The sequence below is a fragment of the Cetorhinus maximus genome, chromosome 4, assembly GCF_964194155.1.
Source record: "Cetorhinus maximus chromosome 4, sCetMax3.hap1.1, whole genome shotgun sequence".
Taxonomy (NCBI): Eukaryota; Metazoa; Chordata; class Chondrichthyes; order Lamniformes; family Cetorhinidae; genus Cetorhinus; species Cetorhinus maximus.
The window spans coordinates 109,286,764-109,309,018 of NC_135882.1; the positions used below are offsets into that span (position 1 = coordinate 109,286,764).

The 22,255-nt window shown below is 46.2% G+C and overlaps 1 protein-coding gene across 2 annotated transcripts in view; it reads left to right on the forward strand.

The window, feature by feature from the left end:
* Positions 1–22,255, forward strand: part of greb1l (GREB1 like retinoic acid receptor coactivator) — a 410,899-nt gene that overhangs the window by 278,512 nt on the left and 110,132 nt on the right. For both annotated transcript variants that reach the window (XM_078540619.1, XM_078540620.1), the window contains exons 12-13: positions 7,686–8,012; positions 14,686–14,814. In XM_078540619.1, coding sequence (XP_078396745.1) covers positions 7,686–8,012; positions 14,686–14,814 — 456 coding nt within the window. The remainder of the gene's footprint in view (positions 1–7,685; positions 8,013–14,685; positions 14,815–22,255) is intronic.

A 22,255-nucleotide genomic window follows, 5' to 3' on the forward strand; every position in this document is an offset into this window, starting at 1 on the left:
CCTGTAGTAGGATTTGAACCCACACTCTCTTGACTTAGGAGACAAGAATGCTACCAACTGAGCCACAGCTAATACACTGTGCAGTTTCCCAATATACCTAAACCAATTTGACCCTGCCATACCTACATAGTTTGTTGTGTTTAGATTTAAAACCCTAGTTTGAGGCTTCACTAAATCACTTTCAAAATCAATGTAAAATTCCATCATTATGGTCACTCTTCCCTAGAGGCCCCTTTACTACAAGATTATTGATTATTAATGAGAAATGATCTTATTGAAACATATAAGACCCTAGGGGACTTGATAAGGTGGATACTGGGAGGATGTTTCCTCTTGTGGGAGAGACTAGAACTTGGGAACGCAGTTTAGGAATAAGAGGTTGCCCTTTTAAGACAGAGTTGAGGAGTTTTTTTTCCTCTGAGGGTCACTAGTATGTGGAATTCTCTTCCCGGAAAGCAGTGGAGGTAAGTCATTGAATATATCCTAGGTAGAATTAGGTAGATTTTTGATAGACACGGGAGTCAAAGGTTAAGGAGGGCAGACAGGACAGTGAAGTTGAGAACATAACAAGATCAGCCATCATTTTATTGAATGGCAGAGCTGGCTTGAAGGGCTGAGTGGTCTACTCCTGTTCCTATGTTCCTAACGTTTTTTTACTGCACAAGACTATATCCAAGATAGCTTGTTCCCTCACTGGTTCCTCAACAAGTGATGTAGAAAACTACCTTGTATGCATTGCAAGAACTTGTCCTTTGTGCTATTACTGCAAATTTGGTTTGCCCAGTCTATCTGAAGTATAAAGTCTTCATGATTACTTTATTTCCCTTATTGCATACACCTCTAATTTCTTGATTTATATTTAACTTATATTACAAGTGCTTTTAGGGGACTTATAAACAGCTCCCGCCAATGTTCCTGCCCCTTGCTGTTTCTAAACTCCACTGAAACTAATTCTATTTCTTGATTTTCTGAGCTAAGACCCTTTCTCTGCACTGTCTTTACCCATCCTTTATTATCAAAGCTATCCCTCCTTTTCCATTTTAGTTAAGTCTCCTAAAGGCTAAGTGTCCTGAAAGATGAAATTGAATAAACATTTGAAGCAGAGGAAAAAAGAAGCTGTGGGAAGAGCGAGGAAATAGAACGCTCAAGTGAAGAATTAGCAGTGGCACGATGGGCCAAATGTTCTCCTTCTGTACTGCCGACTTCTTTGGTCTTCATAGATCTGGAAATTTACTTGACATTAAACCACGAGCATAAGACAAATTTAAAATACTAAAAGATGAAAATTAGGGGAAATAATTGTAATTCTTCTTCACAGAGAATGATTGACATGAGTAGATTTCCTGTTAGATTGGTAGAGGTAAAAACTCTGGATTAATTTCATGTTAAGGAAGGATTGGATACCATGACGTTGGAATAATCCATTCAATCTGAATGGATGATCTAAATTGGGGCACATGGGCCCCACATTTATTTTAGCTAAAATTGGTTTTGTCAGCCACTTTTTTTTAAGCACATGTAAATATTTTTTATTGGCTGACAAAACTATTTTAATATACTGAGATCCCTTGTGAAGGCTGAACATTTTGGCCACATACATGCTACTTTAAGTGGTTATATGGGGTTATCAGCAGATCATCCTGGAAAATCTTTTCCAGCAAGTCTTAACCCCAATTTCAGTCCAGACCCAAATGCATCTGTGTAATATTGGCCAGGATTTTATGGGCCACCGGCTGGGAAGTCAGGGACAACCCTGCTTCCACTGGGCATGGAAGCTCCAGCTGAACTTTGTGTTGATCAGGCAGTGAACTGCCTGCAGTCATGGATTCTGCCCATCTAAGGCAGGACGTCCTGCACCCAAGATGGCTGACAGCTCTTTAGTCCCATCAGCACTATTGGTAACAGTGGCCCCACTGCTGGTACTGCAGCAGGACCCAGAGCAGCAGCCATGGAGGAAGCACCAGAGTGCAGATAGGTAGCATTGGGCCTCCCCAGAGCCAATCAGGCAGGCCTCAACAAGGATGGGGGAATCAATCGTGAGGGCAGGGGGATTTTCCAATGGGAGTGGCCTTTGTAGCTGGAGGGCCCCTCGTGGGCCTCAGGGGGCACCTCCCACCCCCTGACCCTGTGTCTCAATTGGCCTAAGGGCGGGCAGTCTGTCCACCAACTATTGCACCACTGGTAAAATTCCAGTGGCAGTGGGTAGCTGCTGAGCATGGCATATCTTGCCATCCTGTCCCATTTTACAACTGCCCCCCCTCCACCACTTCCCCGACCTCCCAGCCTGCTCCCTGGGGTCCTGTAAAATCCCAACAATTTTTTCCATTACAGTAAGTCCTCATTTAAAGTTGTAGTTGTGCTCCTGAAAATCAGGACTTTAAGAGCACTGACTTCAAGTGATTCACATTTTCCCACTAAAACCAAAGTAAAAGTTGTAGTTAGGTTCAATAGGAGGTTCTTCATCAGAAAAAAGCATTGAAACATTATACCCTGTAGGTTGAAATACTTTACATTGCTAAATTCCAATATTGGTAAATGAAGTAACTTTAAAATAAAATAAAATTTAAAATATAAAAGAAATATGGTACAATACCTCCTGTTCAGTGCTGGACCAGTTCGCTGCCAACTCTGCTTCCTGAACCTCCCACTCATCACACATCCTGCTCTCTGATGCTCCTGGTCGCTGCGGACCCTTCCTCTCACCAACCCTTTGGTTTGAAGCTGTGGCTCCTACCTCTCGCCGCTCATCTCCAGAGTCCTTGCGAACAGCGAGGCTTCAGGAGAGGGAAGTGGCAAGCAGGAGAGTCGGGGAGTGGGTGGTTCAGCGAGAGGAAGGATGGGCAAGAGAGTGAGTCAGGGAGCAGGAGAGGCTGCGAGTCATAGCATTGGCAGTAAGAGGGTGGATTAGGGAACAGGAGAGGCAGCTCCAAAGTGGCGTCGATCGGGTCATGCAGAGCTACGTCAGATTGATGTAACACGACTTTAAAACGAAACTCAACACTAACCGAGAATACAGGCCCCATTATCTGACATTAAAGTGAAACAATGGACTGAAGTTCGCAGCTCGGTGAGCGAGCGTGATTGGTAGACCCAGGAGCAGCCGGGAAACAGGCCCACGACAGCGATTTCATGCTGGCCGGCCAATTAAGGCCTGCCCAGCGTGAAATGCGGCTTCCCAATGGTCGGGAAGAGGCGGGGGTGGGGGCCTGTCAGCCGCTGGGTCCAATGGCGACCCGGCAGCCAGTTTAAAAATGGCACACGTAGTCCCTTGAAGGCTGCTGGTGAAGAAGCGTACAGTCCACGTTGCGGAGTTGGTACTTTTGGCCTCGGCAGCGGCTGGAGACGTCAGGCAGGAGGGCAGGTCGAGTGGGCACTCGGCCCCCTGCTTTTCAGACGAGTGCCTCGCGGTCCTCCTAGAGGAGATAGCTGCCAGGTGGGAAATCCTTGTACCAAGGGACGGAAGGAGGAGGCCACCATGCCTGACAAAGAAAGCCTGGGAGGAGGTGGCAGCCCAGGTCAGCAGCCACGACGTTGTGCGGCGCACATGGGTGCAGTGCCGCAAGAGGTTCAATGACCTGCTGTGCTCAGGAATAGTGAGTACCATGTTGGCGTGGATCAGTGTGGTGAAGTATTAAGGACTGGCCATCCCTCCGTGGAGCTCAGGGGTGTTAGAGTCTGAGAGCCAACTGTCAGTGACACTGGAGCTGGTCAAGGGGGTGAGCCGTGGCAGCTTGGACTGATTGCCTTGCAGCTCGAGGATCACAACTCGGACGTGCCCTGCAAGATGTTCCTCAGGTGGGGTTGCCCAGGCTGCAATGGCGCTGCAGGTAGAGAGCGGACTAATCAATGCTCCTCTGTCCTTTCAGGAGAAGACGAGCCATAACCAATTGGAGAGGTCATGGACGGGAGGAGGCCCGCCCAACCTGCTGCTGCTGCTGACCAGGTTTGAGCAGGATGCTCTGGAGCTGGAGAGCTGGCACGCTCCCCATGCATCTCACACTCCTCATCCATCTCCCACACAGATGAAGCTAAGAGCATAGTCCACAGAGGTGAGAGTTTCAGATTGTGCAACCATTCTAGTGTAGTCTCTTCAATGAGGGGAGCCTCAAACCTGGAGCCCCCATTGATTATTGAAAGACAATGGCACCGTGATGCCGTTAAGGAAGGCGATGGTGTAGTCGTATTGTCACTGGACTAGTAATCCAGAGACCCAGGGTAATGCACTGGGGATCTGGGTTCGAATCCCATCATGGCAGATGGTGGAATTTGAATTCAACAAAAATCTGGAATTAAAATGATGACCAAGAAACCATTGTAAAAATCCATCTGGTTCACTAATGCCCTTTAGGGAAGGAAATCTGCTGTCCTTACCTGGTTCTGGCCTGCATGTGACTCCAGACCCACAGCAATGTGGTTGACTCTTAAATGCCCTCTGAACAAGGGCAATTAGGGATGGGCAATAAATGCTGCCCTAGCCAGTGATGCCCACACCCACATCCCATGAATGAATTTTTAAAAATGCAGATCTCCATTGGCTCAACAGGGTGCCTGGTATACAGAGCGATGACTTTAATGTGATGACTGTCTTGTTCTCCCTTAGATTCGCCAGCACACACTCATCCTCAGGACACGGAAGAGACACCCCTGATGCCAAAGCACCACCAGGCTTCATCTGCACCTGCGTCACTGCATTCTGAAACAGGCACCTGTGCAGATACCAGCACCTCGGTGGGCGTTAGATCATCGGTGAACGTTGGTGAGGGCACTTCACACTCGCTTGAGGTGCAGGTACCAGTGCCAGTGTGAGATAGATGAGGCACCCAGTATCCCAACTAGGTGCCCATCCATCAATGGCGAGCAGGGAGGTCCAGAGTGACCTCACATTGGCGCACGATCTGCTTGCCAGCCCTGCGGGCTCCTCTCAAGGCGCTCCGGATAACAGCAGCAGCTTCTCTGCCCCTCTGCCAGTGGCCATTGCATCTGATGAGGCTGCGATGACTGGGGAGATGCCAGCTGTGGCACTAGCCGCTCCCTCCCAAGTGGGGCCAGCACAGGCTCCACTGGCCAAAGGACAACTGCCAATCTCATCAAGGCCAACAAAACACCAGAGTCAGCAGGCTGTCTCCAATGCCAGTGCCAGCGAGGTGGGAGGTGGTGCGGGGCGGTTGGGGTGACACCAAGGTGCAGAGCTCACAAACTTATGTTTAAGGCACCATGAGCACAAGAGGGACTGTTCATGGGTGATCTTCTGTTCAGCTATATTTGGTTCATATGTCTACTGGTGTGGATATCAACACCAGTAATGGCCATGTCAGTGTGGTTTGAATGTGACAATAACATTAAATTTGCTTTTGTTGTGATGGCCTGAGTATGCTTCACCTTTTACTTTTAGTGCAGGGTAGCCAGTATGTAATGCTGGATGTGAGTGGATCTAAACATTAATGCACAGGCACTAAGTGGACTTTGGGTTCATATGACAGGGGCATTTTGGACATCCTGGATGGAGGCGGCAGCCCTGGCATGAGGTGAGGGCCGTTCTTTGGCAGCCTAGCTGAAGAAGCGTTGGATCAAGGCATCCCTGGTGTCCCTAGTCCCCTGAAGGTTACAGAAATCTCCACGCCCTCAGCATTCTTCTCACTGTGCTCCTTTTCTGACTCACTACTGGATTCAGCTTCTGCGGCTTGTGGAGCTGCCTCAGGATCCTCTTCCTCCAGTGGGGCCCCCCTTGCCAGTGCCAGATTGTGGAGATGCAACCATTATCGATGACACCCGCTCTGGTGGGTATTGCAGTGCACCCCCTGAACAGTCCAGAGATCGGAAGCGCATCTTCAGAAGACCTATGGTCCTCTCTCACCGCCCTTGTGGAGGCATGACTCCTATTGTACCGCTGCTCCGCCTCTGTTCTTGCGTGGTGATGAGGTGTCATAAGCCCCTTTTCAACGGATAGCCCTCATCACCCAGCAGCCATCCATCCAGTTGGGCTGGAGCTCTGAAGAGCCTCGGCACCTGGTAGAGTCTCAGGATGTAAGTGTCATGGGAGCTGCCAGGGTGCCTTGCACAGACTTGCAGAATATGCGTCTTGTGGTCACAAACTATCTGGACGTTCATGGAGTGGGAGCCCTTCCTGTTGACAAAGGCACTCGGCTGATCTGCTGGTGCATTGATGGCCACATGTGTGCAGCTGATTGCACCCTGGATGCGGGGAGCCCAGCAATCGCTGTGAAGTCTCTGGCTTGCTCTGTCTGGCTGGCCTTCACTGTACAGAAGTGAATAAATGTCATTGCCCGTCTGAACAGAGCGTCTGTCACCAGCTTGACGCAACTGTGGACAGCTGATTGGGACACTCCACACAGATCTCCCACTGGCCCCTGGAAAGAAACGGAGGCATAGAAGTTGAGGGCCACTCTGACCTTCAGCACCACTGGCATAGGGTGTCCACCCACACAGTTGGAGCTGATCTCAAGCCCAATCATCTGACAAATGGAGGTGACTGTCTCCCTGGAGAGGCAGAGCCTCCTTCGGCATTTTACCTCAGACATATTGAGGTAGCTGCATCGTTGCCTATAATAACTGGCAGCAGGATAGTGGCATCTTCTGCAGCCCCTTCCGCCTTGGACTACCTGCTGGCCCTGCGCCCCTTGTGCCTGCGCCTCTCCTCTCACAGGTCGCTCCCCTGGAAGCTGCATTGGGACACCTGGCCTCCTCTCCCTTCTGCCCCTCTCTTCCTGCTCAGTGGAGACCACAATCCCCGTTACCAGGGTAAGGGAAGGCTGTCAGATTCCTGGAATGGTCCACACGGTCAAAATCATCCAGGGGCCTTGGAGACACCATTGAGCTCTCGCATGCCCTCTGGAAATGCTAACAATGAAGCCCCGAACAGAGATGAAGCTGCCAAGTCTAATAAGCAACTTGCACCTCACTACTCACAATGGCAATGCTGCTGACCCTTTTTATCCCACCCTTGGATGAGGTTTTGCAAAATGTCGGCTGCCTGCCTGCCTGTTTTGCCCATGTGATGAGCGTGAAATTGCACGGGCAATGTGAAATCTTGGTCAATTGCCTTTTTAATGGCCTTAAGTGGCCTTTTAATTGATGGCAGGCGCGGCTCCGACACCTGCACACGCCCACTGATCGAAATATCACGCAAGTACGGGATGATGTTGCGACACTCGCCCAACATCATCCTGTGCGATTTCACGACCGATCGGGTCGGATGCACGCCTGCTTGGTCAACATAAAATTCAGTTAATTGTAAAACGGGTCAACGTTAAACGGCACTTACTGTACCTGCACTAGCTGCCCTTGTGGCCTCTCTGAGTGACAGTACCAATTAGTATAAACTTACAGCAGTTTCATGCTATCAACCCAAAGTCTCTACCAGGGCTGTACAAACTCAGCTCACACAGGGCTCCTACAGCTATCAGAGAGACTTTCAGCTCATTGGTCTGGAGTGGATTAATGAAAAGCTCACTGTGCAAGGAATTGAGAGCATAAAGCTCCATCCTGTCATTCCATTACATAGAATATCCAAGCCATGGTATCACATGTGAAAGACATTCCATTACCATCCTGAGGTCTATGTCAGATTTCATAAAGCAACATATATCAGGAGTCATGTTTTGGACTATAGTTATCTGGCTACATTTATGTATTTGATACTTCAGTAATGTATTTGCTTATTCTAGGTCCAGACCAGATGCCTCTCAGGGAAGAATTTGAACAAATTATGCTGAAAGCAATACAGGACTCGAGTCTTAAAGACAGATCCTTTCAAATGGGAGGCCCTTCTTCCACTGTGTCTCCAGGACAATTACCCTGGCTAGCTCGACTTGCTGCCAGTGTTTCACGAGATTTGGTGCAAGTTGTTTTTACTCAAAACTCCCTGGCGGACGGCATCTCAGAGACCTTAAGGACATTTGGTGATGTACATCTACAACAGAAAGTACCTAACTATGTAGTAGTCGTTTGTACATCAAAGATGAGAGGAATTGAATTCTGTGTGGTGGTTTTAGGTAAGTAGAATTTCAGATTTATTTGAAACTATCCAGTTATAACAAAATGTTTACTGGTGCTGAAGATGGTAACAGCAGCCAATGGTTTTTTTTATTCAGATACTTACCCTGAGATTATAGCATTGTGATTGATATGTTAATTTTTCAGAAAAATGTTGAATTTATTAAAGATGATTAATTTGCTAACTAGCCAGTTTAATCTAAATTGTCAATTGTCTGATTTACATGGTTACATGTTATCAAAAATGGGTGCTATTTCTTTTAATCTTTTATGAGATGTGGGCGTCGCTTGCTTGGCCAGAATTTATTGCCCATCCCTATGTGAAGGTGGTGGTGAGCTACTTTCTTGAACTGTTGCAGGCTAGCTATACATTTGACACATGGCTTGGTTGAGCAATATCATGCCTCAGACTGTGAGTTCAATATAAAGCTTAGTAGGGCTGATTTTCCTCTTAGCCCTTCTGCAGAGCACTCAACACGCTCAGCATACTGGAGGTGCTGCTTTTACACAAGGAGCAGTGCAGCTGATTTTGTGGCTCGGCAATTTACAAAACCCAGATGTCCTCCTAGGCCTGGGCTGCCCTCTGGAAGGGTGAACACAAGAAATAGGAGCAGGGGTAGACCATAAAGCCTGTTGAGCATGCTCCGCCATTCAGTATGATCATGGTTGGTCTTGGGCTTCAGCTCCACTCTCCTGTCTGCTCCCCATACCCCTTGATTCCCTGAGATATAGGTCTAACGCTTGTACTGCGCTCATGGCCATTAGGACCAAGGTCTTTAGTCAAGGCACCAAAACCTGAATGTCCTGCTGCGGAGGGGTGGGGAACAGCTACTTACTTGCAACTGTCTTGGGTTTTTTGAGGTGCTTCCAGGACCAGTGCAAACCTTCTTGTCTTTGGAGGTTCTCAACATCACCCCCATTACCACCTTCTTGGGTTACCCCTTTGTTTGTATGCTCCATGAGCAGATGCACAGGAAAGTGAGGCAGGAAGACTCTCTCCTGCTTTATCTGTATGTTAGCGCTGGGATTCTGCCTCCATTTCCCCCTTGCTCTGCTTGGGAGCCTCAAGTGAATCAGATAGGAAAATCCACTGCAATAGTTTTCTGTAGAACTAGTTGTGATACAAACCACGCCACCCAAACTCTGAAACAGTCAGTCAGACACAGAGTCCACAGAAATTAGGGACGCTTGCTTTCATACCTTTTAAGTAGTCTGGGTTGTGTCGGGTGTCCTGGTTTTGTTGTTGAGGAACTCATTTATATATATCTAGATTTGTCAACACTGTCAAAATCATATTTTATTTCTGAGACTCACTTCTGGTCATAAGACCATAAGACATAGGAGCAGAAGTAGGCCATTCAGCCCATCGAGTCTGCTCCGCCATTCAGTGAGATCATGGCTGATCTGATGATCCTCAACTCCACTTTCCTAACTTTTCCCCATAACCCTTGATTCCCTTACTGATTAAAAATCTGTCTATCTCAGCCTTTAATATACTTAACGACCCAGCCTCTAGAAACCTCTGCGGTAAAGAATTCCACAGATTCACTACCCTCTGAGAGAAGAAATTCCTCCTCATCTCTGTTTTAAGTGGGTGCCCCCTTACTCTGAGATTATGCCCTCTGGTCCTAGACTCTCCCACAAGGGGAAAGAACCTCTCAGCATCTACCCTGTCAAGCCCCCTAAGAATCTTATATGTTTCAATAAGTTCGCCTCTCATTCTTCTAAACTCCAATGAATACAGGCCCAACCTACTCAACCTCTCCTCATAAGAAAATCCCTCCATACCTGGGATCAATCGAGTGAACCTTCTCTGGACTGCCTTCAATGCCAGTGTATCTTTCCTTAGATAAGGGGACCAAAATTGTTCTCAGTATTCTAGGTGTGATCTAACTAGTGCCTTGTACACACCAATCTCTGAGCCACGCATTTAACTCCTTGACTTTATTTACCCTATACCAGTTTGCCCGTAGCTCAGGTAGTAATTCCGAGATTATTACCTTGGAGTTTCTGCTTTTTAATTTATCTCTTAACTGTTCAAATTCTGTCAGCAGAACCTCCTTTCTAGTCTTATCAATGTCGTTGGTACCAACATGGATGACAACAACTGGATCCCTCCCCTCCCACTCCAAGTTCCTCTCCAACCCTGAAGAGAAGTCTTTAATCCTGGCACCGACCAGGCAGGCAATGCAGCCTTCGGGTCTTACACTCGAGGCTGCAGAGAACAGTATCTATCTCCCTAATTATACAGTCCACTATCACTACAACATTCCCATTTCCTCCCCCGACTTGAATGCCTCCCTGTACCACTGTGCCATGGTCAGTTCGCTCATCCTCCCTGCAGTCTCCTCTCTCATCCACACAGCTTACAAGAACCTTGTAACTTGAACCTTGTTGGACAGTTGCAGGGGATGAGGCTCCTCAAATGCTATCCCCTTAGACCCCATATCTGCTTCACCTGCAGTCACACCCTCCTGTCCCTGATCACAGACCAGATTTAATACCTAATCTGAGAGGTGTGACTGCCTCCTGGAGCAAAGTGTCCAGGTAGCTTTCCCCCTCCCTGATGTGGCGCAATGTCTGCAGGTCAGACTCCAGCTCCTTAACTCAGATCTGAAGTTCCTTGAGCTGCAAACACTTGGTACAGATGTGTTCGCTCTGGATCACCCTGGTGTCCAGCAGATCCCACATGCTGCAGGAGCAACACACCACCTGTCCTGCCATCGCTATCGTATTTTATTCAATTTATTAATTGATTACTCTAGTATCCCCACTCTTTACACTTTATTATAATTATTTCCTTGTACACACCAGTATTGATTTTATACTTAACGAGCTACCTTTAAGAAAAAGAGAAAAAAAAGACTAGAGATCTAAACACAAACTAAAGATCTTACTTTTTACTTTAAAGACTAAAAATACTCACTAATCCTACTCTCTAATCAGCTGCTCTTCATGCTGTTTTCCCTCTTGTGCTCTTTATTGGTCTCATATTGTTCTCTCCCTCTCTCACCGTTAAAGGCCCCACACCTCTCACACTCTCTCACTGTAAATGTCCCGCTGTTTCTCTCTCACTCTCTCGCTGTAAATGACCACACTGTCCCCCAACCAATACCACTAATCAGGCAGGTTACCTGGCCAAATATTTAATTAATGTTTGTGGGAGCTTGCTCTGTGCAAATCGCTGCTATGATTTTCTACATTACAACAGCTTTAGAAGTACCTCCTTGACTGCAAAGTACTTTGTGACATCCTGAGGTAATGAAAGGTGCTATAGAAATGCATGTCCTTTCCTTTATATTTATACTATTTATCTGACAATTTTATTTTGCCATTCTTTCCATTTTCCTTTTCTATCTCCTCTCTGTGATTTCTTTAGATAAATTTCTGTTGCTGTTTCCTTTCACTGCCTTTTTTTCTCTTCCTTTGTGTCTTTTTTATGATCAGTTTCTTCTTTAGGCGAGGCTGGTTGTCATGAGCTGTTAGGAATGCTTACAAATTTCAAAGCACATTTCTTGGGGTAGGCTTGGATGGGAATATCATTGCATTACCACTCTGGCATCACCTTCTGATTGGTCATTTGCATTTTTAAAAATTATTTTTCTTCTGGGTGGTGCAGTGACATTTAGATACTTTGATCCCTGCTATCAGTTTCCCCTGTCTACTCTTAGGGCAAAATCTTCTGTTCGGCAAGCGGGGGCAAGGCCCGCTCGCCAACGTGTAAAATGATGCGGGGTAATGTCGGGGGTACATCCCGACGTCACCCCGCATCATTTACATTCTCAGGTTGGTGGGCGCACAGCTGTCTTGGCTGCGTGCCCGGCGACCTGTCAATGGCCTATTAAGGCCATTAAAAAACTACTTGAAATCATTAATGGACCTGCCCGTCCAACCTTAAGGTTGGCGGGCAGGCTGGGAGACTTGACGGGCTTCAGAAAAAGCATGAAACTTCATCCATGGGCGGGATGAGGTTTCATGAGTGATTTAAAAATCTCAGAATATTTCAAAATAAAAGTTATGGACACGTCCCAACTCATGTGACAGTGTCACATGAGGGGACATGGCAGTGAAATTTTTCTCTCATCTTTATTTGAAGTTTCAAACCTGAGCTGATTTCCCTGAGACAGGACTTAGCCTTAGGGAGATCTGTGCACTCCTTGGTGTGCATGCGCGAAAGAGCGCACTCCCGGCTCAGGGAATTCCCCCGCCCCCCCACCTCCGGCACAGGGAGCGCATAGCACTTCCTGGCGGATGGCACGCTGGGCGGGCTCTAATTGGCTCGCCCACTTAAAATGGCGGCGCGCCCCTAACTAGGGGCGCCAATCGGGAACCCACCCGCCTGTGCCCGTTCCCGCTCCTGCACATCCCCCCCCCACCGACAGAGCAAAAATGTTGCCCTTAGAGTCTTATGTAAAATGTGAATGGGCAAGATACCAGACCATAAGATTGCCTCTAATTTGGCCTTAATTAAATCATTCTACTCAGGGAGGCTTATGAAAAGATGTCACATTGTGGAGAAGGGGGTGTTGTTTCGAAGTTGGGGCTGAAGAATGTTATTGGCATGTTAAGTGGGTGTTTCCTTCTCCGCAGCATCCCTCACCTTGTTGAGCACAACATTTTCAAAAAGAAATTAAGAAAAAGTTATTTTGATCCTTGCTTTGCATGTGGCTGAGCAGAGCGGGCTGCAGTTGTACATGTCCACCTTCAGTTTGATACTGTTTCCAAGGCAGCTTATGGTTAATCAATAGGTGCATTCAGTATGAAAATGCTCTAAATGGAGAGTTGTATCTAATCTTAACTCCATTGTCCTCCCAGTGCACTGCTCCAACTGTAATACTCCAGTGTAAGTTCCCCCTCTGCAGGGGCTCCTTTTTAAAAAATTCAGTCTTGGGATGTGGGCGTCACTGGCTGGGCCAGCATTTATTGCCCATCTCTAGTTGCCCTTGAGAAGGTGGTGGTGAGCTGCTTTCTTGAACTGCTGCAGTCCATGTGGTGTGGGTACACCCACAGTGCTGTTAGGAAGGGAGTTCCAGGATTTTGACGCACTGACAGTGAAGGAATGGCGATATAGTTCCAAGTCAGGATGGTCAGTGGTTTGGAGGGAAACTCCCAGGTGGTGGTGTTCCCATCTATCTGCTGCCCTTGTCCTTCTAGATGATAGCGGTCATGGGTTTGGAAGTTGCTGCCCTGGTTTAGTGCTTCTGCTGTGGACTTTACAGTGCAGTGCTCCCACTGTGGTGTTTCCAGTGAAGTTCACACATTGGAGATGTCAACCTCCCAGTGAAGTGCCCCTCTGTGGTGCACCAGTGCCATGCCCACCTCTTGGGGATCCCAGTGTAGTGTTCCTTTTGTGGAATTTCTGGTTCAGTGCTTCTACTTTGGGGCACTTGGCGCAGGGTCAGGCTTTGGCACTCTTGGTGTAGTTCTTCCTCTGTAGAACTCTCAGTGCATGCTCCTGCTGTGATGACCCTGGTTATAATGCTCCCTCTCTGTGGCTTCTGAAGCAGTGCCCTTGCTGCGGTTCTCCCGGAGCAGTGCACTCTACAATTTGCCATCAATTAATTTTAGTGATTGAAGTAGAACTTCAGTTTAAAATTGAACTACTTGAATGTTGCTCGTTGGAGGACTAATAAATAAGAACAGTTTTTATGAAATAGAGCGGCCTATGATTTTCCAATACGTCCACCTTATGGGCAGTGTTTCCTGCTGAAAGTGCAAATTTATAAAACCAATCCTTATGTCTCCACCCTCTGGTGTGCAGTAGTATGCCTTCAAAGTAATTCAGAATTAGACTGATTAATCATTTAATCTCAGCCATGTGGAAATGTAGAACATATGATCTGTTGTCAGTTTAAAAAATGTTTTTGATGCCTCTGATTAGCTAGTAATGCACATTTGGGGGATAATTTTGTGACCATTGTCCTAGAGGGGAGGGTGATTGCTGCAGATCAGAGACTTAGCGATTTTCTGAACCATGTGCACCGTAATTGGGGTTCCATGGTAACAGCAGAGTCTTGCAAAATCATACCAACTAGATTGTGAGCAGCAGGTTATTAAAACACTGAGCAAGTTGCCATCAGAACCTTTCTAAAAACGAAATAGTTCAAATGTATAATGAGTAAGTTTGAACTTCCTCACCCTGAATTTCTTTGGGGATTCTGTGGGACTCTTGTAGGAATTCTGCCAAGTGATCAATGGAACCTACCAGAAGGCAGCAGGGATACATTTGCACTAGGTATATGCTGTTTCTGTGATTTTCTAACCTGCCTTTTAAGGGCAGAGTTTCTGCACACCCCTTACAAGGCAAATTGCATGGGGCTACTCCTAACAAATGTACAACCTCATGGTGAATCTCTGCTGATCTCAATTTATCTGCTTCAAAATGTTGCCTTCAGTAACTTCTTTAAGTCACTATTCCATCGCACTGATATCATCATCACACCGTTAAATTTTGTTGGTAGAATTTCAAAAGATGTTACTCACAACTTCTTCAATTTCTATCTTGTTAAACCTTACAATTGAAAATCTGAACCAGAAGTTAACTTAAATAACAAATTTAAAAGCTTGAACTGCATATTTTATAGAGTGTTATTTTGATTTGAACAGTAAACAGTTGTGTGCTGTATCATAGCAATGAATAAATCAGTTCAAAGAAGTGTTTGTTTTCTTCAGGTTACTATCAATCCAGAATGCTGGCAGAGAGCATGCTCACCACAAATGAGTTCTTGAAGGAGATCAGTTATGAACTGATTACAGGAAAAGTCAGTATTTTGGCATCTCACTTCAAAGCCTCCCCCTTTGGTAAGTATTTCAATCAGATATATATTATTCACATTGTTTTATGCTTTCGGGTTCTGCAAAGGTTTCAGTAACTTCCTCCACGCTAAGGAAGTTTCATTTACTGAATTATTGCCCAAGCCTTTGGTCATTTGTTTGGTTTTGAGTTTATTGGATTACCAGTGCCAATGAAAGAGAAGTCAGACCAATTTTGGTAAGGGAGCCTCAAACAAAGAGAGGTGGTAGCATTGTGGTATTGTCACTGGACTAGTACTCCAGCGACCCAGGGTAATGATCTGCAGACCTAGGTTTGAATCCCACCATGGCAGATGGTGGAATATGAATTCAATTAAAATTAAAGGAATTAAAAGTTTGATGATGACCATGAAACCATTGCCAATTGTTGTACCCATCTGGTTCACTAATTCCCTTTAGGGAAGGACATCTGCTGTCCTTAACTGATCTGGCCTACATGTGACTCTAGACTCAATGTGGTTGACTCTCAAATGCCCCCTGAACAAGGGCAATTAGGGATGGGCAATAAATGCTGGCCTAGCCAGCAACACCTAAGGCATCTAATGCTTTGCCAATAAAATAAAGGCTTTCATATTTTCGACCAAATTTTGTGTTTTTGAGGTGTTCTTGGGGTCCCCAAAATTGAGCCTCACTGCACCCTTTTTAAGCCCCTACGTCAGACATAAAGAGGTCCAAGTTCTAAGCCATTGAACTCAGTGGTGGTGCTCAAACTCTTGACCACTCAATTGCTAGTCCAATACCATGCTCATTACACTAACATATCAGCACTGTTCAGTAGCTAGGTTTGTGCCAGGTAGGAATGTGGCTGTAAAAACTAATCACAACCAGCACATAGATTGGAGCTCCATGGCCCTTTCTATTAGTTTATAGTGTTACTGTTGAGAGTTTCAGTTGTTTGGATTTATTAGATGTCTGAAGTCAATGGAACAGAAAATCGAAGGCGGTGTAGAACAGTGCTGTCAGCCCATCAGGTGCTATTGCTGTTGACCAATTTTGCAGTCATTTATCCTAAGCTGTAGCCTGTTCTCCAGCGGCTGCCAATGAAAGGATTTTTAAAAACTGTAGACATCACAATGGAGGAGAAGCATGAATGCTCCTTCAAATTCCTCAGTCCTCTTGTGGGCCATTATTGGTCTTGATCGGCTCAGCCGCCCGCTCCATCATTCCTTTCTCCCCGTCCACCCCACTGGGATTTAACAAACAAGACGGGCAGCCTGAATTTCATTTCACTAGTCAGGCAAGCTGTCTGTAGAAGTGCATCAGGTGCTGGTAAACTCACCCAGATTTAGATGAGATCTCAAGCTTCCTGTTTCAAGTTCTTGACTTCATCCAGGACAGAGCAGTTTGCTTAAGTTACATCCTGCCACAGTTATGAGTTTTTTTGTGGGTCAGTTTCCATGGACATTTAGAACAACAGGACATGAGCAATAGGAACAGGAGTTGGCTATACAGCCCCTTGGTCCTGTTCCATCATTTATTAAGATCATGGTTGATCCTCGACCTCACCGCCACTTGCCTGCCTATTTCCATACCCCTTGATTCGCTTAGAATCCAAAATCTATCAATCTCAGCCTTGAAAATACTCAACGATTGGGCATCCACATCCCTCTAGAGTAGACAATCCAAAGGTTTACAACCCTCTGAGTGAAGAAATTTCTCCTCATCTCAGTCCAAAATAGTTGAGCCCTTATCCGGAGACAGTGCCCCCTCTTTCTAGATTCCCAACCTCTGAGCACCTTGTCAAGCGCTCTCATAATCTTCCATGTTTCAATGAGATCGCCCCTGATTCTCCTAAATTCCAGAGAGTACAAGCCCATTCTATTCAATCCCTCCTCATAGGGCAACTTTCTCATCCAAGGAATCAATCTGGCGAACCTTCATTGCACTCTCTCAAAGGCAAGTATGCCCTTCCTTAGTTATGGAGTCCAAAACTTTACACAGTACTCCAGATGTAGTCTCATCAAAACCCTATACAATTGTAACAATATTTCCTGGGCTAGAAATTCATCCCGGGCAGTGGTGCAAAATGGGCTGGATTGGATTAGCAGCCTGCTGTACGCAGCGCCAGATATTCAGTTCTAATCCAGTCACTGAGTTAAGTATTAGGCGCTGCGTAAAATGGGCAACCAATCTGATACCGCCTATTTTGACACACAAACCCCTCTGAAACAGCAACTGTAATTTCAGCAGCAGAACTGTGGGCACCCTGGAAAAACAATGTTCGGGGGCCGGGACTTTCTGTGCCCACCAGTGTCGAGCGCGTTCGGTGGTGTGAATGGACAATATGGCGCACTCGTTTTCACGATGGCGGGAAACCAGTTTGTGATGGTCTGCTCAGCCCGCCATTGGACATCGGGAACCTCATTGTAGTACATCAGCATATCATTATTAGGCCTGCCCACTGGAATCGTTTCCACCAACCCCCGCTGGATCTTCAGTCCACGTCAGCGGGAAAACACGTCGACGTGTTTCACAACAGCGCAGAAGCGATGTGAACCTGGCAGGCTGCACTTCACTTGGGACTTCAAGGTCTGTTTACCTACCTTGCTTCGGTCAGCACTCGCAGTCATCAGCGCCAGGCTTCACAGACAGCACCAAATCACTTTTAGGGGGGCTCATGGGCAGGTCTCTACTTACCAGATCAGACATACGTGGATGGCTTTTCAGTGGCTGCAGGGCTAGGGCTTGCTTGAGGAAGGGGGAGAAATGGCCTTGGGCGAGGGACGAGGCTGCAGGACGAGAGTTGTACTGGGGAAGGAAGGTAACCCAGGGTGTGTGTGGGGGCACATATTGATCTGTGCAAGCGGCCTCAAGATGGAGAGGGCTGAGGAGGCAGTCTTCAGAGCAGATGAGGCCAGATGGACATGAGGGTGTGTGTGTGTGAGAATGGGTGGTGATGTCCCTTGAGCTGGCCTTGAGTGAGATGCCAGTGAATGTGTGGTGGGTTTGAGCATGTGAGTTTAGAGTGATGAGATGGTTGCCTTAGCCTGGCTGCACGGATAAGATCATTCATCCTCTATCTGCATTGGATGGCTAACCTCCTCTGCGCAGCATTGGCACTGATCACCACTGCCATCGCCTACCAAGCCGTAGTGGTAATGTAGCTGACCCTCCTGCAGCCAGAGCAAGATTAGAGGACATCACAGAGGGGCTCCACGGCATCCAAAGGGCACTCGAGGGCTGCAGTCTTCTTGCCTTTCGGGGCCATGTCTTCTTTGCTGCATTCCTGGGCTGGAAGCACTGAGCATGGCTGTACTTTAAATGTGGTGCCTGGCATGATTAAGCGGCAAGGTGATGGTGTGGCAGGCGAATTGGAGCCCGCCCGCCATGGAAATGGTGTGTTTCCCAGGAATGCGTAATTAACGTGGAGGATTTGGGACAATACGGCGTGAAAAGCCGCCATCGCGGTCTGCGGGTAAAACGTCGTTTTCCCTGCCTGCTACCGCACTTAGTGCAAACCTGGGTTTCTGTGGCTCTTCCACTGAAATTATGGCGGAGAAGAAGTAAAAACTCTGCAGAAATTCACACCCCTGTGTTTGTGACTGTGGAATTTTTGCGTATGGGGCGGGGGCCTTGCTTTTTATGTATGAGAGAGTCTAGCTTTTCAACAATGACAACAATTTAAATTTGTACATCACCTTTAACATAATAAAACTCAATGATGACATTGGTGCAACAGATAAGGCTGAAGCATTTGCAACCATCTTCAACCAGAAGTGCCGAGTGGATAATCCATCTCGGCCTCCTCCTGAGGTCCCCAAGATCACAGAAGCCAGTCTTCAGCCAATTTGATTCACTCCACGTGATATCAAGAAACAGCTGAAGGCACTGGTTACTGCAAAGGCAATGGGCCCTGACAATATTCCAGCAATAGTGCTGAAGACATGTACTCCAGAACCTGCCGTGCCCCTAGCCAAGCTGTTCCATTCAACTACAACACTGGCATCTATCTGGCAATGTGGAAGATTGCCCAGGTATGTCCTGTCCACAAAAAGCAGGACAATTCAACTGAACCAATTACCGCCCTATCAGTCTACTCTCGATCATCAGCAAAGTAATGGAAAGGAGTCTTCGGCAGTGCTATCAAGCCAGCTTCTGAGCTCATTACAACCATGGTCCAAACATGGACAAAAGAGCTGAACTCATGAGGTGAGGTGGGAGTGACTGTCCTTGACACCAAGGCAGCACTTAACCTAGTGTGGGTTCAAGGAGCCATTGCTAAACTGAAGTCATTGCAAATCAGGGGGACAATTCTCTACTGGTTGGAATCATACCTAGTACAAAGGAAGATGGTTGTGTTTGTGGTTGGAGGTCAATTATCTCAGTCCCAAGATATTGCTGCAGGCGTTCCTCAGGGTAGTGTCCTGGGCCCAACCATCTTCAGCTGCTTCATAAATGACCCCCTTCCATATTAAGGTCAGAAGTGGGGATGTTCGCTGATTGCACAATGTTCAGCACCATTCACGACACCTCAGATACTGAAGCAATCTGTGGTCATATGCAGCAAGACCTGGAAAGCATCAGGCTTGGGCTGACAAGTGGCAAGTGACATTTGTGCCACACAAGTGCCAAGCAATTGTTCTCTCCAACAAGAGAGAATCCAACCATTACCCCTTGACATTCAATGGCATTACCATTGTTGAATTCCCCACTATCAACATCCTGGGGGTTACCATTTACCGGAAACTAAACTGGACTAGCCATATAAATACTGTGGTTACAAAAGCAGGTCAGAGGCTAGGAATCCTGCAGTGAGGAACTCACCTCCTGACTCCCCAAAGCCTGTTCACCATCTACAAGGCACAAGTCAGGAGTGTGATGGAATACTCTCCACTTGCCTGGATGAGTGCATCTCCAACAATACTCAAGAAGCTCAATACCATCCGGGACAAAGCAGCCTGCTTGATTGGCATCCCATCCACAAACATTCACTCCCTCCACCACTGATGCACATTGGCAGCAGTGTGTACTATCTAAAGGTGGACTGCAGCAACTCACCAAGGTTCCCTCGACAGATCTGGAAGGACAAGGGCAGCAGATGCATGGTAACACCACCTACAAGTTCCCCTCCAATCCACACACCATGCTGACTTGGAACTATATTCCTTCACTGTCACTGGGTCAAAATCCTGGAACTACTTCCCTAATGGCACTGTGGGTTTACCTACACCACAGGGACTTCAGCGATTCAGGAAAGCGGTACACCGCCACCTTCTCAAGAGCAATTAGGAATGGGCGATAAATGCTGGCCTAGCCAGTGATGCCCACATCCCATGAATGAATTAAAAAAAAGCACCAAGGCACTTGACAGGAGTATTATAAAAGACAATATGTAAATGAGCCATGTTAGGTCAGATGACCAAAAGCTTGGTTAGGAAGGTAGGTTTTAAGGTGTATCTTTAAGCAAGAATGTGAGGTCGAGAGGTTTAGGTAGAGAATTCCAGAGCTTAGGACCAAGGCAACTGAAGGCACAGCTCCAATGGTGGAGTGATTAAAATCAGAGGGATTCAATTTCCACACCTGTTGGTGATCTCTGTTTTTGTGTGCGCACAGTACAGCTCTTTTATGCATTGCTGCAACAAAAAAATGCGTATTTGTGTGTTGAGTGTTTAATTTGTGTTTTCTCTCTTACTAGAAAGGAATGTGAAATGTAAAAAGCTAGTTTTATAGGGCATTTCTCAGAGGAAAGGCCATGAGTTTAACGACCAGACTGGTGGGCTGTTGTAGATTTAATAACGTTTGAATTGTTGGGAGGAACACATTGTGGAGCCTATGGTGCTAATTGAGTTAGCTGGCTCTGGATTTTACATTACATGTTAACTATCATGTGTCATAGTCCAAAAAAGTTATACAAGTAATATTGGTCAGGAAAATGCTGAATTTTGCTTCAGTATAATTTCAGAGGAGTTTGGATTGTATTTCTGGCGAAGGCTGCTCAATGAAGAGAGGGTCTTCTGCAGGTTTTAGTGCAAAAATTCTGAAGTGGTCACAGTGAATCGTGCTGGGAGTTGTGCACTAAAGAATAAACGTAGATATAATTTTACTTTGAACTATTATTCACATTACATTTTTGGAACTGGAACTAGAACTTATTTAAAAACTGGGAGTAAATGTCTTTGATAACATGCATTCTGATGTGGATCAAGAGTTTGAGAAGAAATGCAGGTTTTATGATTCTAGCTGTCGTGAATGCCTGGCAGAACGAAGAAGACTTTTTGAAGATGCAGTTTTAATGAATTTGTGTTGCTGTGCTACCAAATCCACCCCAGCTGAGCATTTGCTGAATGGACCTCTCTCCGTCTCATCTTTCACCCAAGGGGATGAGGGAGACCCTTCTTCGAATGCAGGTCAGACAGGATTGAAAATATCTGGGCTATTGGCAAATAGCCAATTATACAAAAGACTCTATCAAACTTGCCAGGGAAACACATATAATTCAAGATGTGACTCACACACAGGAATATGTGGTGCAGACTAAAGACATTGCTTTTTTGGATGAACCCAGCTCAGTCTGGGCTTAGCAGATCTTGCAGAAATATGTAGGGCTGAGACTTAAAATATTAGCTGAGTCTGTGCTGATGAAAGAAGTGGATTATTTTTTATTTTTGTGGTGTGTAATGCAAGGCCCCGGCTTGATGGTTCATTGACGGGGATGAGTACAGCTCGTCATCGATAAATCATCCATCAACTTGACTGCTTGCAAACTGTTGGGCTCAGAAACTTCTCCAAGCTACTCTCCGGATGAGCCTGAAACTGGATGACCCTATCACAATGCTGTCTTGCTGTCATACTAAATTGAGTGAATTGCCTGCTGACTTAAAAAGTGTTCCATTTACTGCACAGTATCCTGGCTGCATGAAGTGGGTCAGTAGCAGAGCTGTGTGAGGGCAGGATTTTGGCTGCAGGTCTTCACATAGTAGAAACGTGATTGAAAATAGGTCCTATCCCAAAATGCATCTTACAAATGCAGCTATGCTAAAGTTGCACCCTAGAAATGCCCTTTAAAATTTATGGTCTATGTCTCTGAGGCAAGGAATATGAAGGTGTTTGTCAATGTGATTATTGAACCAGCCATTAAGAGCTTCTGAAGAGTTCGCAATGTGTGAATCAATCCTTAGTGTCTGACAGCACAGCTCTGGTTGAGAGCTTGCTATGTGGACATAGATCCCCTTCTTACCAATTTCTGTTGCTTCTCTGTTAGAGCAATAAGAACAAAATCTCAATCTTACTGTCCAGCTTGCATTTTTTTTTTTTCATTTTGATAGTGTATTGTTGAGAGATTGCAGAAAGCTTCTGTTTCACTAGGAATGACCATACAGCAGCAGAACATGGGGTGGTGATATTTCATTAAGGATCAGCACTAACCAAATTTTATCCTGAACTTCTCCATTTGATCTTTTTGAAAATAATGCTGATGACCAGATTAAAA